Source organism: Amphiprion ocellaris, chromosome 10 (genome assembly GCF_022539595.1).
Source record: "Amphiprion ocellaris isolate individual 3 ecotype Okinawa chromosome 10, ASM2253959v1, whole genome shotgun sequence".
NCBI lineage: Eukaryota > Metazoa > Chordata > Actinopteri > Pomacentridae > Amphiprion > Amphiprion ocellaris.
The window spans coordinates 19,268,044-19,285,398 of NC_072775.1; the positions used below are offsets into that span (position 1 = coordinate 19,268,044).

The 17,355-nt window shown below is 40.9% G+C and overlaps 1 protein-coding gene across 13 annotated transcripts in view; it reads right to left on the minus strand.

Annotated features, from left to right (window-relative positions):
* Positions 1 to 6,922: 6,922 nt before the first annotated feature.
* LOC111579000 (adhesion G protein-coupled receptor L2-like) overlaps positions 6,923 to 17,355 on the minus strand; it is an 85,791-nt gene continuing 75,358 nt past the window's right edge. For 5 of the 13 annotated variants that reach the window (XM_023286045.3, XM_023286046.3, XM_023286047.3 and 2 more), the window contains 5 exons: positions 16,104 to 16,272; positions 15,186 to 15,314; positions 13,863 to 13,959; positions 12,652 to 12,777; positions 6,923 to 8,933 (listed from right to left, as the gene is read on the minus strand). In XM_023286045.3, coding sequence (XP_023141813.2) covers positions 8,071 to 8,933; positions 12,652 to 12,777; positions 13,863 to 13,959; positions 15,186 to 15,314; positions 16,104 to 16,272 — 1,384 coding nt within the window. In that variant the 3' untranslated portion in view covers positions 6,923 to 8,070. Of the gene's footprint in view, positions 8,934 to 9,525; positions 9,580 to 12,651; positions 12,778 to 13,862; positions 13,960 to 15,185; positions 15,315 to 16,103; positions 16,273 to 17,355 lie in introns of all 13 variants that reach the window. The other 8 variants (XM_023286052.3, XM_023286049.3, XM_023286048.3 and 5 more) reach the window with 5 other exon arrangements.

Genomic DNA, 17,355 nt, shown 5'->3' on the forward strand with positions numbered 1-17,355 from the left:
ATAGCAACTGTAAGTAAATTATCTGTGAATAAAAGCCTTTTACATAAAGGCACCCTGTAGTTTTATGCTATAAATCGTCTCAGAGATCCAACAGAGGAGTTAGTTGTTGAAAAGAAAAAGCTGTATACACTATTAGTCTGAAAATGACTAATGTACTACTTTGGGCCACTAAAGTATTCTAACAGTCAGTTTTTGTGTCTTACAAAAAGAATCCAACCCGCAATGGTTCGTGCAGTGTTTTGTGTCTTTTCTATGCATTTTTTTTTTTTTTTTTTTTTATAAACTGCAAATACAAAATAGGTGCAGATGTGTTTGTGCAGTGGCGGGGTTTTCATGTACATAAATTCTGCACAGAGATATATGGAAAACATCTGAGTGAATGATATGTAATTATCTTTCTGAAACTACAGAATAGAACAAGAACATTCTAACATTTGTATTCTGTACTATTCAGGGGGGGGAAAAATCTTGTATTTATCAAAGATGTTTCTCTCCGAGCTGCCTCTTGACAACACTGTGTCTCTGAATTGACATATCAAAAGACACTTTGAAGTGGGACATACAGTAATAATGACCATATTTTATTTTCTAGTGCGTTTTTCACATGATTGAAGTCTGGTAAAATATGCTTGACTGGAGTTTATTCTCATATTCACTTTTTTCCCCCTCCCATTCCAGCATTTTTAAAAATTACAATCATTATGTTTTGCCTCAAATGGCCAAAAACTGTGAGACCAATTGCTTAAATATGGGAAAATTCCTGTCTTGAGCGCTGGGCTAATAGCAGTCATATGCGGTGTTTGTATCTCCCGGGAATGCGTCGATATGATTTTAACAGAGACAACCCAACAAAAACATGGGCCTCTGCAGAGTGTTTACTGTATAATGGGTGTGACAGGCTACCTTAGCCCAATTCTGAGGTCACTGCTGGTGTTTCCTACGAGGTATGACAGTTTTACAACTGCAGGGCTCAGACTCGGATTGTTTCTGACATGTGAAACTGCTGCTGCTGCTCGCTGTCTGTCTCACAATCTCTCCCTTCTCATTCTCTCACTTTCTCCTCTTCGGCCCCCCTGACTCTCTCTCTGAAACACTCTCCTTTTCTTTCTTTCATTTCCTCAGACACACACACAGAGGCAAGAAATTATATCAAGCCACTCTCAGCCGGACTGGAAAAGGACTCTTGAGCATATTTTAAGCCGAAAGTCTTAATCTCTCATAATAGGCTTCTTTGTGAAACTCCAACAGGAAACCCATATTTCTTTATAAATGGCCCTCTTTTAAATGGAGTTAGTTGTGGCGATAGCCTAACAAGCATTAAAAAAACAAACCAGAAATGTCAAGAGGCTAAAGCTAAAAAAAAAAAAATTAAAGAAAAGAAAGAAAAGAAAACTGCAGCCCAGTTAAAAATGCAATAATTGCATTGTGAGATGTTGTGACAAAAACATTTCCTTTTAAAAGTGCTACAGGATTTTCAGGGCAAGGTTTTGTGGTTGCTGCATTGGTATGTGCAGCTTTTCCTCCCTGCACATGCTCACAAGTTTATATAACATAGCCTATAAGCGCTAGAACACATCCAAAGTGTGCCACAGCTGTAAAAATGTGTGAGGGGAAGTTGATTTTTCCTTTGTTTTGCTGTTTTTGCAGACAGCAGTTGTCGGTCTTTACCAGAGCTTTAAATGCACACTGAGAAGCCGAGCCAGCCAAGGCAGTGCAGTGTTGTTTGGTGGGACGGTGGCAGCAGAGTAGCAGCGATTCAGATGTTCTTTATCGTCATGCTGCAGAGTGAAATGCAGAGGAATGTAAGCTGTACATTTTCAGAGGCCCTGAGGAAATATAAGACTCCTTCTGCATTGTGGTTGTGATTATACAATTATGCATAGTTCCTGTTCCAGCAAAAGAAAAGATTGCTACCAAAGAATATAAACATTGTCTGCTAGAACGCCTTTTAATTTTAATAATAATTCTTTTTTTTTTTTTAAAGCAGGGCCTCAGTGGAGTGAGTTTAAGAAACGGATTCAACATTATATTAATTTCAGAAAAATTAAGGAGAACTCATGAGGAAAAAATATATATACCTACTTCTAAATGCACGCACAGCATATATAGGTAGGTAGCATGCAGTGAGCACACACACACACACACACACACACACACACACACACACACACACACACACACACTCCACATTTTGGTCTAGGCTCTGTGATCTGATTTTGAATGCAGCATCTTGTTTGATGTCTTTTTGATGATGGACATGAAATAATGTCCAAATCACCAGAGGCAGGAACATCAAACAGTTCAAAATGAAAACACGGTAATGTCTTCTCGGACTGAGCCTTATTGCGCCTTCATTTGCCACTGCCCCATGGAAGCTGGGCTTTGACTGTGAACAGATAAAAGATGAGTTGATAAATGAAGCACTTTCATCTCCAACAAACTTTGACAACTTTTTCATTTGCAACACAAACACTGCATGGCTAATATGCTGCATCATAATATAATCAGATAATGGCAGATGGTAATGTCAGCAACTCAATGAAAGTCAAAGGTGGAAAGAGTATCTTTGAACAGGAAGAATGGGCAGAAATCATCACAGCAGGATAAGGAAAGCCCGGGAAATGCTGATCTCTGTATCAAGACTCCCCCTCCTCCCTCCTCAGTCTATTGGGAGGAAAAAGGACAGGATCATCTGTATATTGTTCAATTTCAGAATCCAATATTCTTTAAGATAATAGGGTGAAAGCACTAATACAGAGCACAGGTGACTTACTGATAATGAACCAATATATATGCATCATGCAAAACTGATCCTTATGCTTGGTGAAGGAAGCTCAGCACATTCATTCATCACAATTTGGTCCATTATGAAACATAGAAAGAGGAAACTTGTCATGCACACGGGGAAAGCATCCCTGCAGTGACATCACACATATCCTAAAGATACAGTCTTGCCTGTTGTTAGCTGTCATGTCAATTCTCCAGTGTTTATAATAAGGAAGCTCTCACAGACAACGCCGGCTCATTCCTGGTGAACCGTGAGCAGGTCATCAACTTCTCATTTGATTTGATTTATAACTGAGGGGGAAGCCAAGTTTCTGTATGATTTACAGACGGGTTTGGTGTCTCTCAGGGCTTTTGGATGACGCTCTGTAAACCGAGAGGCTAATGTTCAAACAACAAGGCAGAGAGCCACAGTGGACTCAGAGCTTTGTCTTGGCCTCCACGTTGGTCTCTTGACAGCAAACTGGCACCCAGCTTGGGTTAATAAAGTGCACCGCCCAGATCCTACAGCGGCTGCATGGACTGCACGACTGCTGAGTGTGTGTGTGGCCGGTTAGAACTGGATACTCCTGGAAAGCCACAGATGAAAGATGTACTGAACGCTAAATTTGCTAAATCTAAGATGGGAGTGTCATCTGCTCTGTCTCCTCTTCAGATGATGTGCAACAATTCACATGGAATGATTTAGACACACAGGCTGATCAAAAATGATTATGGCATGTCTTGTTAAACTTGCATAATTACTGTCATAGCATATTCTTACAGTGGCAGTCAAAGACAATGGCGAATGATATTCTTTGTTTTCATCAATAAATGCCACAAAAAGAGCAAAACCAAGCTACCAACCGATCCTGCTAACAAGTGTTGCCTGTGTAGCCTGATGTAGCTTATTCCTCCATGCTATAGAGTTTCATTGTTGTCCAAAACCTATTTACAGTTTATCTCAGTTGCTTTGCAATCATCAAATGAAAACCGTCTGTGCAATTTTCTCTATGGTTCATTTGAAAGTCAGATGTATAAGTACAAATATTTTCAAATACGTGATGCAGAGCTTTAGGATCTGTGGCCATAAGAGATTAAACTGATTTCCTAATGATATTCTCAGATGTGTCCATATCAGCATGATCACTGTGTAAATATTCACATGCAACATATTTGAACCAACGTCATAGCTTGTCAAACATAAATATTTCGTTTGTTTAACCGACTCTGTATTGCCACAAATACAATCGATAACAGATGGATCTTGATTAGGTCTGAATTTTTGCTGCAATTTATCACATCCAGTCAAATTTAGTTTGCATGTCCAACTGTTCAGCTGACAGTTCTCACAATGCATTTACACCACAGGGACAGTTTTACCAAGGTACTGCTGTAAGTGGACATGGAGCAGAGAGACAACACACATCTCATACAGAAGAAAAGATGCAAACATGCACAGAGGATGAGACAGAATGAGGACAGAGACAACATGTTGCTGTGAGAACATCACGGCAGAGACACGAAAGAGAGATTGTTTTGTTTTGTGCATTGAAAGGCCAAAATCAGATGAAATGTTGTCCCCAGATAGTTGGCTATACTCAGACATTTAAATAGATGCTGGTTGAATGTTAGAATTCCATTTTGCTTTACATTTCAAATAGTTTCTTATTTGTATGAGTTTAATATAGCGTAGCATTTGTCCGTGAAGCACCAACTGCAACCATGATGGAGTTACAGAGACATCCAGATAACCTGTCCACAGATGACAACTGGCAAGACATATGGAATACTAACAGGATCCTACAGTACGTGGCTTTGGGTGTCTGGTCCTCTCTGTCTCTACTGTGAGGAGTGTTTCTCTCACGACATCCGGAGCAGGCTTCCTTCTAATATTATCGAGCTGCACATGCTCAAGAAGAACCTCAAAGCTTCCCTTGACAGTTTATTGTGCTTAACTGTCCTTGTGTCTGTTCACAACCACAGACAACAGCTTTATGTTGATTGTCCCTTCTGAAAGTCCATCAGAGGAAGTATTTAACTGCGCCATCATTTTTTCTGTGGCTGATGTTATAGAAGGAACACTGTTTGCCTGAATGCTTTGACAGCTGGATGGGTGACGTATCAGGTTGCAGAGGTTCTATCTTGTGTGAGTCTGCAAAGAAGCTCCAGTCTCTCTACTAGCTTGCAGTTTTGCTGTATGCTTTGCATCACAAAGTGACATGGTTCATTCAGATGCCACCACAGAGTTTGACATCCATCTGTTAGGTCCGTGGAACAAGGCCAGCCTGGTCATCACCAAAACAATCACCTTTCCCAAAGACTACAGTGCGTGATGTACATTAACTTTGAGAGTTACCATTACAATGGCATGCTGTTTAACGGCACCATCTTTGAGTTCAGCTACATCACAAAGCCAACCCACGACTCTTTAGAAAGTGTGGGCTGGATGACAAAGGGCATGGTAAAGGGTCTGCAAGGCATGTATGTGGGAGAGATTACAAATATCAATATCCCACCATTCAAACCTTGTGGGGTGGGAGAGAAGAGGGCGGTTATGGTGTCGCCTCACTTTGGCCATGGATGAACTGCTGTTGGGTCGAGCAGTGTTGTGTTGGTCTTTGATGTTGAACTTTGAGAAGGGTGTACTACTTGGTTACTTATTTGTCCATTTGGCTCGAGGTCCTGGAGTCCTATTTGATGCCTTGGACAATAACAGGAATGCAGAGGTGTCACAGAAAGAGCTGGGGGAGTTCATCAAGCTGCTGGTAGCAGATGGCAAAGGTTGTTTCATGACTGGACTGACCAAGTAGCAGGTCATCGCTGTCATATTCCAAAAACAAGAGCTGATCACAGTCAATGAGCTCATACCTAATGTCGACAAAGACAAAGAACAAGAACAGGCGAGGCATGAAGAGTCGCCGTGAGGTCAAAATGCTTTCATTTTTTTAAGGGATAAAACCCAAACACCTAAAAAACAAACAGTAGGAGACTTCATCCGAATGGCGCCGTGGTTTAATATTTTCCGTACAACACTGAATAGTCTTTTGAAATGACAAGAAAAATATGTTTTGTGGAGTTCTGTGTTGTATGATTGTTAGAGTTTGATAGCTGTATTTCAGGAAGAAACAAACACCTTTATTTGTTGCTGAAAATCACATAAATTAAACTGTAGTAAAAAAAAAAAAAGTTGTTTGCCAGGTTGTCTTTGTGACGGTAATACCCAGCAGTCAAGCTTTGCAGCCATTCTTGTTTATAATCCTCATGTATTCCTGTTTCGAGTTTGTTTTACTGGAGAATGACTTTTGACTGTTACTGTTTTTTTTTGCTCTCATCTCCTTCGTGTTTTGAGAAGTAAACTTCACTTGTACTTGGACCTTTTTGCCTGCTCCCTGTGGTTTGTTTCCCTGCCTGGACATTTTTTCTAATCTTGTTCGTCTTTATTTTTTTTTCTACCTGGCTCCTTTGTCCTGCATTTGGCTCCTCTCCACTTTGAAGTAAACTTGTTACAGATATAATGTATTTACTGTGAATATGGGACATAAAAGAAAGGTGAACACTGACAGTGAGAAGCCTGAGAACAGTCTGCTGAAACTGGATGTGTAGGAGATCATTTGTCTGGTGTATAGAATATTTGAGTTACTGTCTATGAAACTCAGTGAGGCATTTTATTAAATCTAAAGAGACACTGTTTTGGCAGCAGTGTTGAAAGTATTGATTCATTTTTTTTCTTATCTGTGATGCACAAGTTGAGCAAGTGGAATGTTTTATCTGCAAATATTTCAGAAAAAGCCAGAGATTGCACTTGGCACGCTGTTCCATCACTACAATGATCACATGCACTGTTTATTATAAATCAGTCTACGTTGACCGTCCTGCTGCCATAAATCTTCACTAATACATCAAATGTGTATTACTTCACAGCTGAAAGTAGTAGACAGAGCCCAGCTGTTAAAGTAAATTGTTTGACTTGTTTTTTTAAAAAAGAAAGAAAATATTAATGTCGGTAAACGTCCATGGTTTGGCTTTCTCATGGGATTCACTGACAAAACCAAAAATGTAGAATATACTCAGTCTAATCCTTTGCTGTCTTTTTACTACATGCGTGCATCATTACAGATTTATTCCTCAAAATATGACATGAATAAACAGCCAGATATCTGCGAACAAGAAAAAATTTCACATTTATTTGATATCAAACAGGAGTTGAATTAAATATCAGCTGATGATGGGCTCTTACAAAAGAAATAAAATGAACCTAATCAGTGCTGAAACAACTTTTCACACTTTCGATGTTCTTTTTTTTCTGAACAGTTAATAAATTAATTTGTGTCAAAGGCTGAAAAATGTCCGCAAAAACTGCAATATCGCATTGACATGAACATAATTCCTCAAACCCAGCAATTTCTTTCAAGTAAAATAAATTACACAAGTATCCAATTCACTCCAATTCTGTGCATGGCCTGGTGTTAACAAATATACTACTGCCAAAAACTCATTCATGAAAGCAAAAGCACTTCACAAGCAGAGACGTGAGCATGATTTCATATGGATTGATATCTCTCAAAACTTTTTTTTTCATATTCAAACATACTACAACAAGTCAAGTGTGAGAGGAAAAAGCACATTTCCACCATTTTGATTAACCTTGTCTGAAGAATCGTATTAACATTGAAAGGGCATAACTACTGAATGGTTGCTGTTTCTTTTTTTCTGTTTTTGTTTTACTTTTTACACTAGTGGTACAGCAAAATATATTTTCTTCAGCTGTTACTTTGACAACAGGTAAATGTGCAATAGAGAAAATATAAGGCCTGAGTCTGAATTAGTGGTTTCTTAACTTTACAGTCCTGACTGTGTAGTGGAGCCACACTAGTTCATGTTCTGTACTTCTCGACTAAAAAGACCCTGGTTCTGCAAAGTCCCCCAGGAGTATGTCAGGAGTTTCATAGTTCTTTGCTTGGAGTATTTTTTTTTTATCCCTTATTCTTCCATTCCTCTTTCAGTACAACAGAAATGCCAGACTTATCTCTGACACAGCGGCCTGTGTGTTATTCTCTGCACCTCTTTAGTCCAACAGCAGAGCTTTCACAGTCCACACTTGTCTGGCCTCAGATGGATGTGTTTTGTGTGTTAATGAGATCTGTGTGCAAAAGTCATTTATTCATTCTTTTTCCCACCCAACAACTTTTCACCTCCTGTCCTAACAGGAAGGGCATGTGGAGTGCGGAGCCAGCCTCGTCGGCTCTCTTGACATCAACCGAAAGCGCCCATCTGTTAAAACCTGTGCAAACAAGGACGGCCCACTCAGAGGCTGGTAATGAGTTGCATTTGTCCGTCGCTGGGCGCCTCTCCTTCCTGCGCACAGTCTTCGCTGTTGGGTGGGATGATGCACCCGTCGCTGGTGCCTCGATTTATATGGTAGTAGGACAGTGGCTGCGGCGCATCGCCGAGCTCAGGCATGCTTTTATGATACGCGTCCTCGCTCTCGCTTTGAGGGGAGGGAGAGAGCTCCTCCTCCTCCTCTGGGGGGTACGGCGAAGCTGAGGGCGAGGGAGAGTCTCTCAAGTTTGGCATGCTGGTATAAAGGGAGTCTCTGTTATTGTTGGGTGACTGGGAGCCCATGTCCTCCACTGCGGTAACAGTCTCGGAGCCATGGCCATTCTGCCCCTCGAGGCGCCTGGGGGCCTTCTGGGCGCTGTAGAGCAGGGAGTGAGTCCTTTGGGGCAGGAGGGGAGCCTCCAGCGCCTCTTTGTGGTGGGGGTGCAAGAGCAGCTCCAGGGTGGCGTGGCCTCCTCTTCCACTTCCTCTCTGGGGGGATGAGGCCTCGGCGTGATCCGCCACGATGGCGTCATCCTCGCTGCCACTACCACCCCCACCTCGGTCCACCGTCACCCTAGTCTGGGGAGGCAAGGCTCTGTCCCGCTCCCTTGGGGTGTCGCGACCTTTGGGAGCCCCGCGGGGCCTTAGGTTGTTGTGGACAATCTCAGATATGATCATCTTCTCAAAGGCAGCATCGTCCAGGTTGAGGCCACCCAGGTCACCCGGGGCTCGCACGCCCACGGCCTCATAGTCATCGTCTCGCAGGGAGTAGCTGTTGTTGAAATTACCATTGAGGGGGAGGGTGTCCATGGCACTGATGTCCCTGCTGTTGCTCAGAGAGTGCTGTCCTGCAAGAAAAGGCAGAAGATACAGGTGAGATATGAATTTTCCCCGTTTGAGAGAACAATACAGTCTCCACTACACCATCCACATGTACTTGATACTGCTCAGGACACTTCACTCTTGTGCTCTTTGATCTCTGGGTTAATTTTAATTTTATACAAAATACAAAAGCTTTAAAAATTCAAAGGAAACCCAATTATCTTCCCACCATGTCCATCCTCATTATTGCTGAATATCATTATAGCCAATCTAAGAGATTATCCTGAACAATATTGGAGAAATGAGAACAAAAGATGACTTTAAACTTAAAAAATATAGAACAGCAACACTTTATAAAGTAGCTCATGACCAGATAACACCACAGCAGCGGGAAAAACAGCAAAGGATGGGAGTAAAAAGAAAAAAAAAGGAAGTACAAGCTGATGAGGAAGTGTTGTGACATTAACAATGAATAAAACATTCCACCTGTTAAAAGAACGGCAAGACAAAAGAATAATGTCAAACACAGATGGCCAGCCACCTCTCTGCACTGGGGCCCCACAAGCACAGCAACAGCCCCCACACACCACGAAAGACAGGCACGGTGCAATGACTCACTTTGCCACCACTCACATCAAGTGTGTCTGCTCAGGCTATCTGGCCTAAGAACAGCTGATTTGCAAAAAAAGTAAAACAGATGCTTTTTTTCAATTGCAGCAGAAACAACAAAATCACTGAAATAAGAGAAAAGTGGAAGCTCGTAACATCCAGCCTGGATTCAGTCAATCCAACTCTGATTGTGTCCTTGCAATTAACTAAAATTCCGCTCGTGTTATGCTTTTGCTCAAATTGTTGTAGGTGGATGGAAATTGAAACTCTGTTTTTACCAGTTTGAGAGAGCTAAAGGACAAATCAAGGACAACTGAATCCTGGACTCAGCAGGTGAAAGGGTTCAGCAGCAAGCACAGTCTATTTTATAGAGTCTGCAGTACGAGAAGGAACATTTCCTGATGAAAATATTTCTTTCTGAATGACTCATGATGCTTTTCTCCTTTGTAAAGTCTGCATCTATCAATTTTTGTGAACAAAACACACACACGCGCGCACACAACAGATTACTCTAATTTTCTGCGGTCCTATGACTAAACTTAAGTAGCAGGATGAAAGTGAAAAGGGCTAGTTTGATTTGATGAGGATTTTATTTACTGGATGCACTGCAGATTGGTAAGTGAAAGGCTGACATTTTGTAGGGTGAGGGTGGTGTCGTCACAGGCAGTCTTTCCACACAAAAAAGGGGAAACCGTAGTCTTGGTTTCAAACGAAAGTGTCAGAAAATGGATGATAGCAACTGAAAAAAGCTCTAAAAACAACATCAAAGACATTTCTAAAAAGAGTGAAAGGAGTGCAGAGAGCAAAAGGGCAAAAAGAGGTGGTACTGGTGGTGGAGGGATTATTAGACACTTCTCTGAATAGACCCTACTTCCACATTTGCATTTGTTTATGCGCAGGCTGTGATTTTATTGCAGACAGGTATTGTCTACTGGGAGAAAGGGGAAATGATGTGAACAGAATTCAACTGGACATGGCGACAGCTGCACTCTGGGAACCGTTCCAGCAGAGATTCATCCAAGATGTTCTCCTTACCAGTTTTTACTGCATCGGATGAACATCTGCAGAGTATTACTTAGAATTAATACACTTATAATAGAAGGCATGCTCATCCTTTTGCAGGAGCTAAATGTAATGACTATAGCAGGCAAAACTTTGAATCGGCTCGTGTAAAATTTGACAGTCTCTCTGCACGTATTTCACACTTGGTTGCTGATCTTCACACCAGGTTTTGACGTTTGTGTGTCACACTGCTGCCTGCTTTCCTCAAACTAGTTTCCATATGTTAAATCCTTAAATTATTCCTGTTTGTCGTTGCTCCCGAGCCGCTGTTTAAGAAGTACGGGTAACATTTCCTCTGTTGCTCCAGTGTTTGAACACACTTTAAGTGCATCACTGTTCCTCAGGGGGAGAAAAAAAAAACTTTCTACAGGTAAAGGAGAGGGTTATGTTCTCATTTCAAAAATGATCGGCTAATTAAATATCACCACTTTTTTTTTTATTTGTCTCCTGAGCTCCAGTGTTAACATGCAATTATCCTACACTGATTAAGCAGGTAAACATTTTAGGGCAATAAAGCACAAGCTGTCTGCACACATACTGGGTTCTGCGACTGAGCTGCTTGGCTGCTGTTGAGCTCACAGAAGAAAAAAAAAATCACAAAATGTCTTTGATTTTCTGTGCAGATGTTGTTTGGTCCCAACCCTGCTTCATTATCCCTAAGTATGAAGTGCTCTCATTGTGCTGCAAACCAGCTTGCAGCAAAAAAACAACACCGTGACAACCGTAGTGGGATAAAGCTATATGTTACTGCATATCCGCTCCTTACGCACTTTCGCCATACTGCTCTTTTCGGATATTCCCTTTTATCATCAAATGCCTGTGAATATGTGAGGGCTGTGACTTTGCCCGCATTGCGTCATGTGCTTCTGTTATTTCTCCTTTGATTGGGTTTCCTTTGCTCTGCCAGAGAGGAACTAGGTCACCATAAACACTAACATGGTTTAATCTCGATCTTATCTCAAATTAATTCAAGTAAACATAGAGCTGTCAACATGTTGTAAATATATCATTCATAGATACAAGGTAATGGCATAAATGATCTGGACCAACATGCACGGCTCATACAACAAAGAGGAATTCCCATATGAGTGCCACATAGGCGAGATAAGATAGCACAGGCATCTTAAGAGTGTATCTCCTCTTGTCTTTGAACCACTGGCATAGACAAGAACTAAAAATACAGAGAAGGTGTGAATGAAGAACAAAGGGTAAATCTTGCGTAATTATTCTCAACATTTTCATTCATGCTGTGTCACAACCACAACCTCAAGAGTCTTCATGTTTTCAGCAAAGCTAATACGCTTAATGAAATAGTTCGACATTTTGGGAAATACTCTTGTTTGCTTTCTGGCAGAGAGTTAGATGAGAAGACTGATATCACGCTCAATATCTGTCTGTTAAATAAGAAGCTACAGCTGGGAGAAAGTTAGCTTAGAACAGAATAAAAATTGGAAGAAAGGGGTAGTCTGTCGAATGACAACAAAATCCAGCTGTACCTCTGTAGCACAATCATTAAGACATTATATTTGATTTTTAATTATATATACAAGAACTAATTTGTGCAGTGATAATTTACTGTGTAAGGGGGACCAAGTGCTATTATTTGCTACTATTTCTTGGCCATGGCCAGTAATTTCTCTGCTGGTTGCCTGGGAACTGCTCAAATCCAAATAGCATTCTGGCAGATAATCGGCTCTAGAATGGCACAATGGCCTGCCGTTTCAGCTAACTATTTGCTATAGAACCAAAACCTGTTGTTTTTTTTTTTTACACTTTTAGTGCAAATTCAACAAACAAGATAAAACATGTTAATTGCTGAGCTTCAGAGGTGCTGGTGGGTGGATACTGTTACTATTTTACAGAGCCAGACTAGAGGTTTCCCACTGCTTTCACTCTTTATGCTAAACTAACCTATTGGGTGTAGCTTCATGTTTAACAGACAGGCATGACAGTGATTATAATCCTGTCATGTGTCTCTGAAGAGTGAACAATCGTATGTCCCAAAATGCTGCACTTGTGCTTTAAAACAACCACAAATCTACGGAAGAAGAAAGGTGGAGGGTGGATGTGCACCTGGGGAGTGAAAGGCCGGTGGAGAGGGGGTGTTGCACACCACCGTTTCTGCCAGCAGGTTGTTATAAGGGTTAGTGTCGTGGGTTCGGAGGAGAGGGTTAGTTAGGAGGTAGTTGCCAGTCATCCCTGAAATAACAGGAAGAGAGACAGAGAGGGAGAAAAATTAGGAGGAGAGGAACAGTAGAAGCAGTGAGCTTAAAGCAGAGTGTTTCATTGTGGTGGTGTGTTGGGTGGCCGACGACATAAACAAACACTAACATTCACTGTCCAGAATCTGACACTGCAAAAGACTGATGGCCTGTGATCCATCTGAGTTCTATTATGGAGAAAGCAGCCATAGAAACGCTGGTCCAAGCAAACCATTATGTAAACATTCAGCTGATGTAACTGACAAACAATATTATTGGGACAAGTGTTGACCAAAGCATAGCAACACAATCAGCTGCGGTGTTTATGTGAAACAAATTTATCTAAACAAACTCATCCAGTCGAGACACTAGACAAAACATGTCTAAGTGGCCTGCCATGAATAATACAGTAACCCCATCATCCTCAGCATGCTTGTGTAAATCCTCAAGAATGTAATAACTATCCTCAGTTATTTGGACGGATCACTGAGAAACTTTGCACTGGCATGTGTCTTGTGTTTTTTTGTTTTTTTTTTTTAAATCTAAACTAATTTGGAACTAGAGCCAAATCTGCACTGGCACAGCCTGAACTTCAGGATGCCGGGATCACTCCCAAAACCTGCTCTGACCTCAGTCTGACTTTGCTCGTCTCCCTCCTCTGCTTTCATCCTGACAGTCACTCCAGGATGAATATGATTTCGAAGACTGCTGCACAGTCAAGTCTCTCCAGCGTGGGTTTGTTACTTGAACTCGGGTCCTCATCAGTAACATTTTGCACCAGACTAAATATCACGCCTCTTTTCTGCCTCTATTTCTCTTCTTTTAGATGATCCCAGTGAGCAGGAACATGAAGGAAAAGGCTGTGAACGTCAGATACACAGGCAGCATTTAATGCTATTTTTTGATTGCCTGACACTAAGAGAAATGCAACATTAAATCTTGTCTTATCTTCCTGCTTTCTGAGCCGCCATCGAGCCATGTAGGCTGCATCCATTGAAGTGTTTATTGTGAATTCAGAGCTTCATCACAAAGAGAATAACGTATGTGTCTCGTCTGCTGGTGGTGGAAGAAATGGTTGCTTACCCTGGTTGAGCGTGGAGGTGCTGTTTATGTCTCCTGAGATGAAGGAGGATTCCGACTGCTTCCTCACAGTGTCGTTCCACATCCGCCTGATGCGGCTCTGGGTTGAGAAAAAAGCAGCCATTGATCAGGACTTAACACAGTGCAGCAGCACTGTGTTATTCAAGGATTTCGGCCTTAAGGATTGAGTGGCTACGTGGGCTTGTGATTCAAACCTACACTAGTATACAAGATTGAACTCCCTCACTGCCAGATGACATGTTCATGGTAGGGTACAACAAAGTCCCGCATGTGTTATTGATCCAACCGATACCAAAAATGGATACGCTGGGAATCTTACGGTATGTAATTTGAGAGATCGGCCCCGAGCAGCTCCTTTTTCTCTCTATAGTAAGAGCAGAAGCAGCCACTAAATTCCCAGAGGTGCTCTTAAGATAGATCTCACAGTCACCATAAAGGATATTATAAGAGGCAAGTATGTCCAAGTCAACAATCATCAATTTTGTTCCTTTCAAATAGGGTCTACCTTCTAATCATGATAGCATGCAATGGACAAAAGGGTTTCATGTGAAAATGCTCTCTGACTCATTTAGAAAGGAAGATCTGATTACATTAATGTGGCCTATTTGCAAGCCACATTGAACAGTAACCCTCAGTCTAACAGTTTGAATACTAAATTTTAACAGAACAGTGTAATGCCTAAAATGTGACATAAGATTCAGTACCACTGTGACATTTCCAACTTTTGTCTATAGTTTGACAAATTGAGAAACTTTGCTTCAGGTTGAAAATTATCCGAGAATTTGGCTTTTAAGAGTCTTTTTACTTCTCTCAAGTCCTTCTATGGCTTGTGATCTATGTGTTATTTTGCCAACAAATCTGTTTAAAGACTAAAATCAACAGTGTGTTATTTTGTCTCTCAAAGCTTTCCAACTTCTCAGACCTGCCTGAATCTCTCAGCCTGAAGATCCATAAATCTATATAAACAAGTTAGAAATATATATTCACATTTAAAAATAAATGAAAATCTCTTGTCAGTGCAGTTCATTGTCAGTTTTTGTTATTTCATTGGGTTTGTTGTCATAAAAAGATCAAACAATAGCAGACTTATCTTTCAAAAAGACATAGAAACATAAAAATATATATAATTTTTTTTATGTCTTTGAAGAAAAAAAGATTTAAAAAAATGTTTTTTTGGTCAGAAGTTCTTAAAACATTCAGACATATATTAACTCAAATTAAATTGCATACTCTGTGCCTTTGTCCTTTTCCACATAAGCGTTGCTAAATTCTAAACCTGGATACATTAAATTCCCGGTGGTGTACCTGTGTGGCAGACGAGTAGCGGGCGGTGGATCGAGATGTAGCTGTCTTGGCTGAACTGTGGGAACCCTCGGACGGCAGTGCGCCGCAGCATTGGGACTGACGGAAACATTTGCTGTACTCTTTGCGGACCTGCAGAGGAACAAAAGATCAGGACAGACTGAGCGGACAGACAGTCAGCAACACAACACATCCCCCCTCATGAGAAATGCAAATCCCAACTCTTTATCAAATGCCATCAAGCCGACAGCAGTTTGAATGCCACATCTGTAAGGACAGGAATGACAAACACAGTGCAGCATATTGTACTGTCACAGTGAGTAAGCACTTTGAGATGGATGCGGATAAGAAAGAATACATGAATTATCAATGATACATTTCAAAATGTGGCAGTATAAATGATCCACACCTGCAGTGCTTAGATTTGGAAAGAAAGCAGCAATTTTTGGATGTGTCATGTTTGAGTTTAATAAAAGCAGAGCTGCAAAAAAAATGACAATTCCATTATCAATTTATCTCCCGCCTTGTCTTCAACAGTCTGAAATTCAATTACTTTGCTATCATCTAAGACTAATAGAGCTGCAAGTCCTCGCATTAGAGAAGTCGAAATAAAAAACTTGAAATGTAACTATTAATCAACTAACAAAATAGCTACTTGATAATAATTACCAATTCATTTTCTAATTTAATTGACTCATTGTTTTAGTTATTCTTTGTTTAGTCTATAAATTGCGAGAACTACCACCTATTCCGAGGAGACGTCTTGGTTTGTAAAACCAACAGTACATAAACCCCAGAATATTTAATTTAAATGTAAATCAGACAAAAAGAGAAAATTAAATCTTTGGCATCTTCGCTTGATAAATGACTTCTTGTTGAGTTTTCTGCATTATATTACAAAGACAAAGGGCAAAATCTTACCTTTTTCTGAAGTAGGCAGTGGAAGATGAAGATGAACATGCCTTGCAGAGTGTTGAAGATGGTAAAGAGGTAAGCCATCACAATGGAGGACTCGTTGAGGAAGAGCAAGCCAAAGGACCACGTGAGCCCCAGAAGACAAAGTAGCGCAAAAGCTCCCAGCACCCAGGACCTGCAAAAGACAAGGAAAGAACGATATTAACTAGTGAAACATGAACACCACACTCAGTTGCATCTTTGTTTGGTGTAACGCTTCTCTACTCCTTGATGGCACCTTTAAAAAGAAAATAATCATTTGCTATTTTGCTACTGGACAAGTTGCGTGAGTGGTGGCACGGTGTATAAATGCTGATTAAACGTTATGGAAAGAAAGCGCATCGAGTCCAAAAATATCTCCTTGGTCCTCCTTGAAGATGTTGACTAAAAAGACTGCAAACTCAGCAGGTTTGTCCTCAGTGGATTCCAGGAAAGCCTACAGGAAATAAGATAACTTAACAGTCAGTTTCAGTGATGATGGCTTGTTGTTACCGATACACAAGAGAGAAGTGAGCCACCTGGAGAGAGATACAGCGAGACTGGAAGAAACGAGACCATGCACGCTGCTGAGAAAACCACAGAAAAATGAGAAGCACTGTTGAGACTGATGCCTTATTATACTTCTTGTCCAGCTGCTTGTGCTTTTTGCGCAAGAATGTGATTTTCTTTGTCTCTATGATCCCACCAAATGCATCCAATTATTTCACTTTTTTTAAGCATCCTTTCGCCACACTTGACACAGAAACCGAATCACATGGCAGATTTGAGGTAGACCCTAATTAGTGACAGTTAATGAGTTTTGACTACTTATTATAATGTGTGAAATCCAGCATCCACAAATGTGGGCTTCCTATGTGCTAAGAACAAACCTGAAACCCTGTTCAATGCCTTTTTTTGGTTTGGCCCACAATCAGAGTAGCTGCCTAAAAATCAAACGCCCACATAACATATGTTGGCCTGCCCTCAGACATATTGTAGAACAAGAATCCAGGCACAGAAATGGTCCAGGACTTGTGTTCTCATCGACCAATTGCAGCCTACTGGAAGAGAAAAAGATAGAGGGCCTTTTTCCTGTTTTAACCATCTTGAAATCTACAAGGCATGTGGTTGAATCCATCTTCCAAAGAAGCCTATAAACTATGCCAGCACAGGAGCAAAAGATACCAAAGGTCAGAAATGCAGTTATGAAAAAAGAATGAGAAAAAAAGCCAGTATGCCC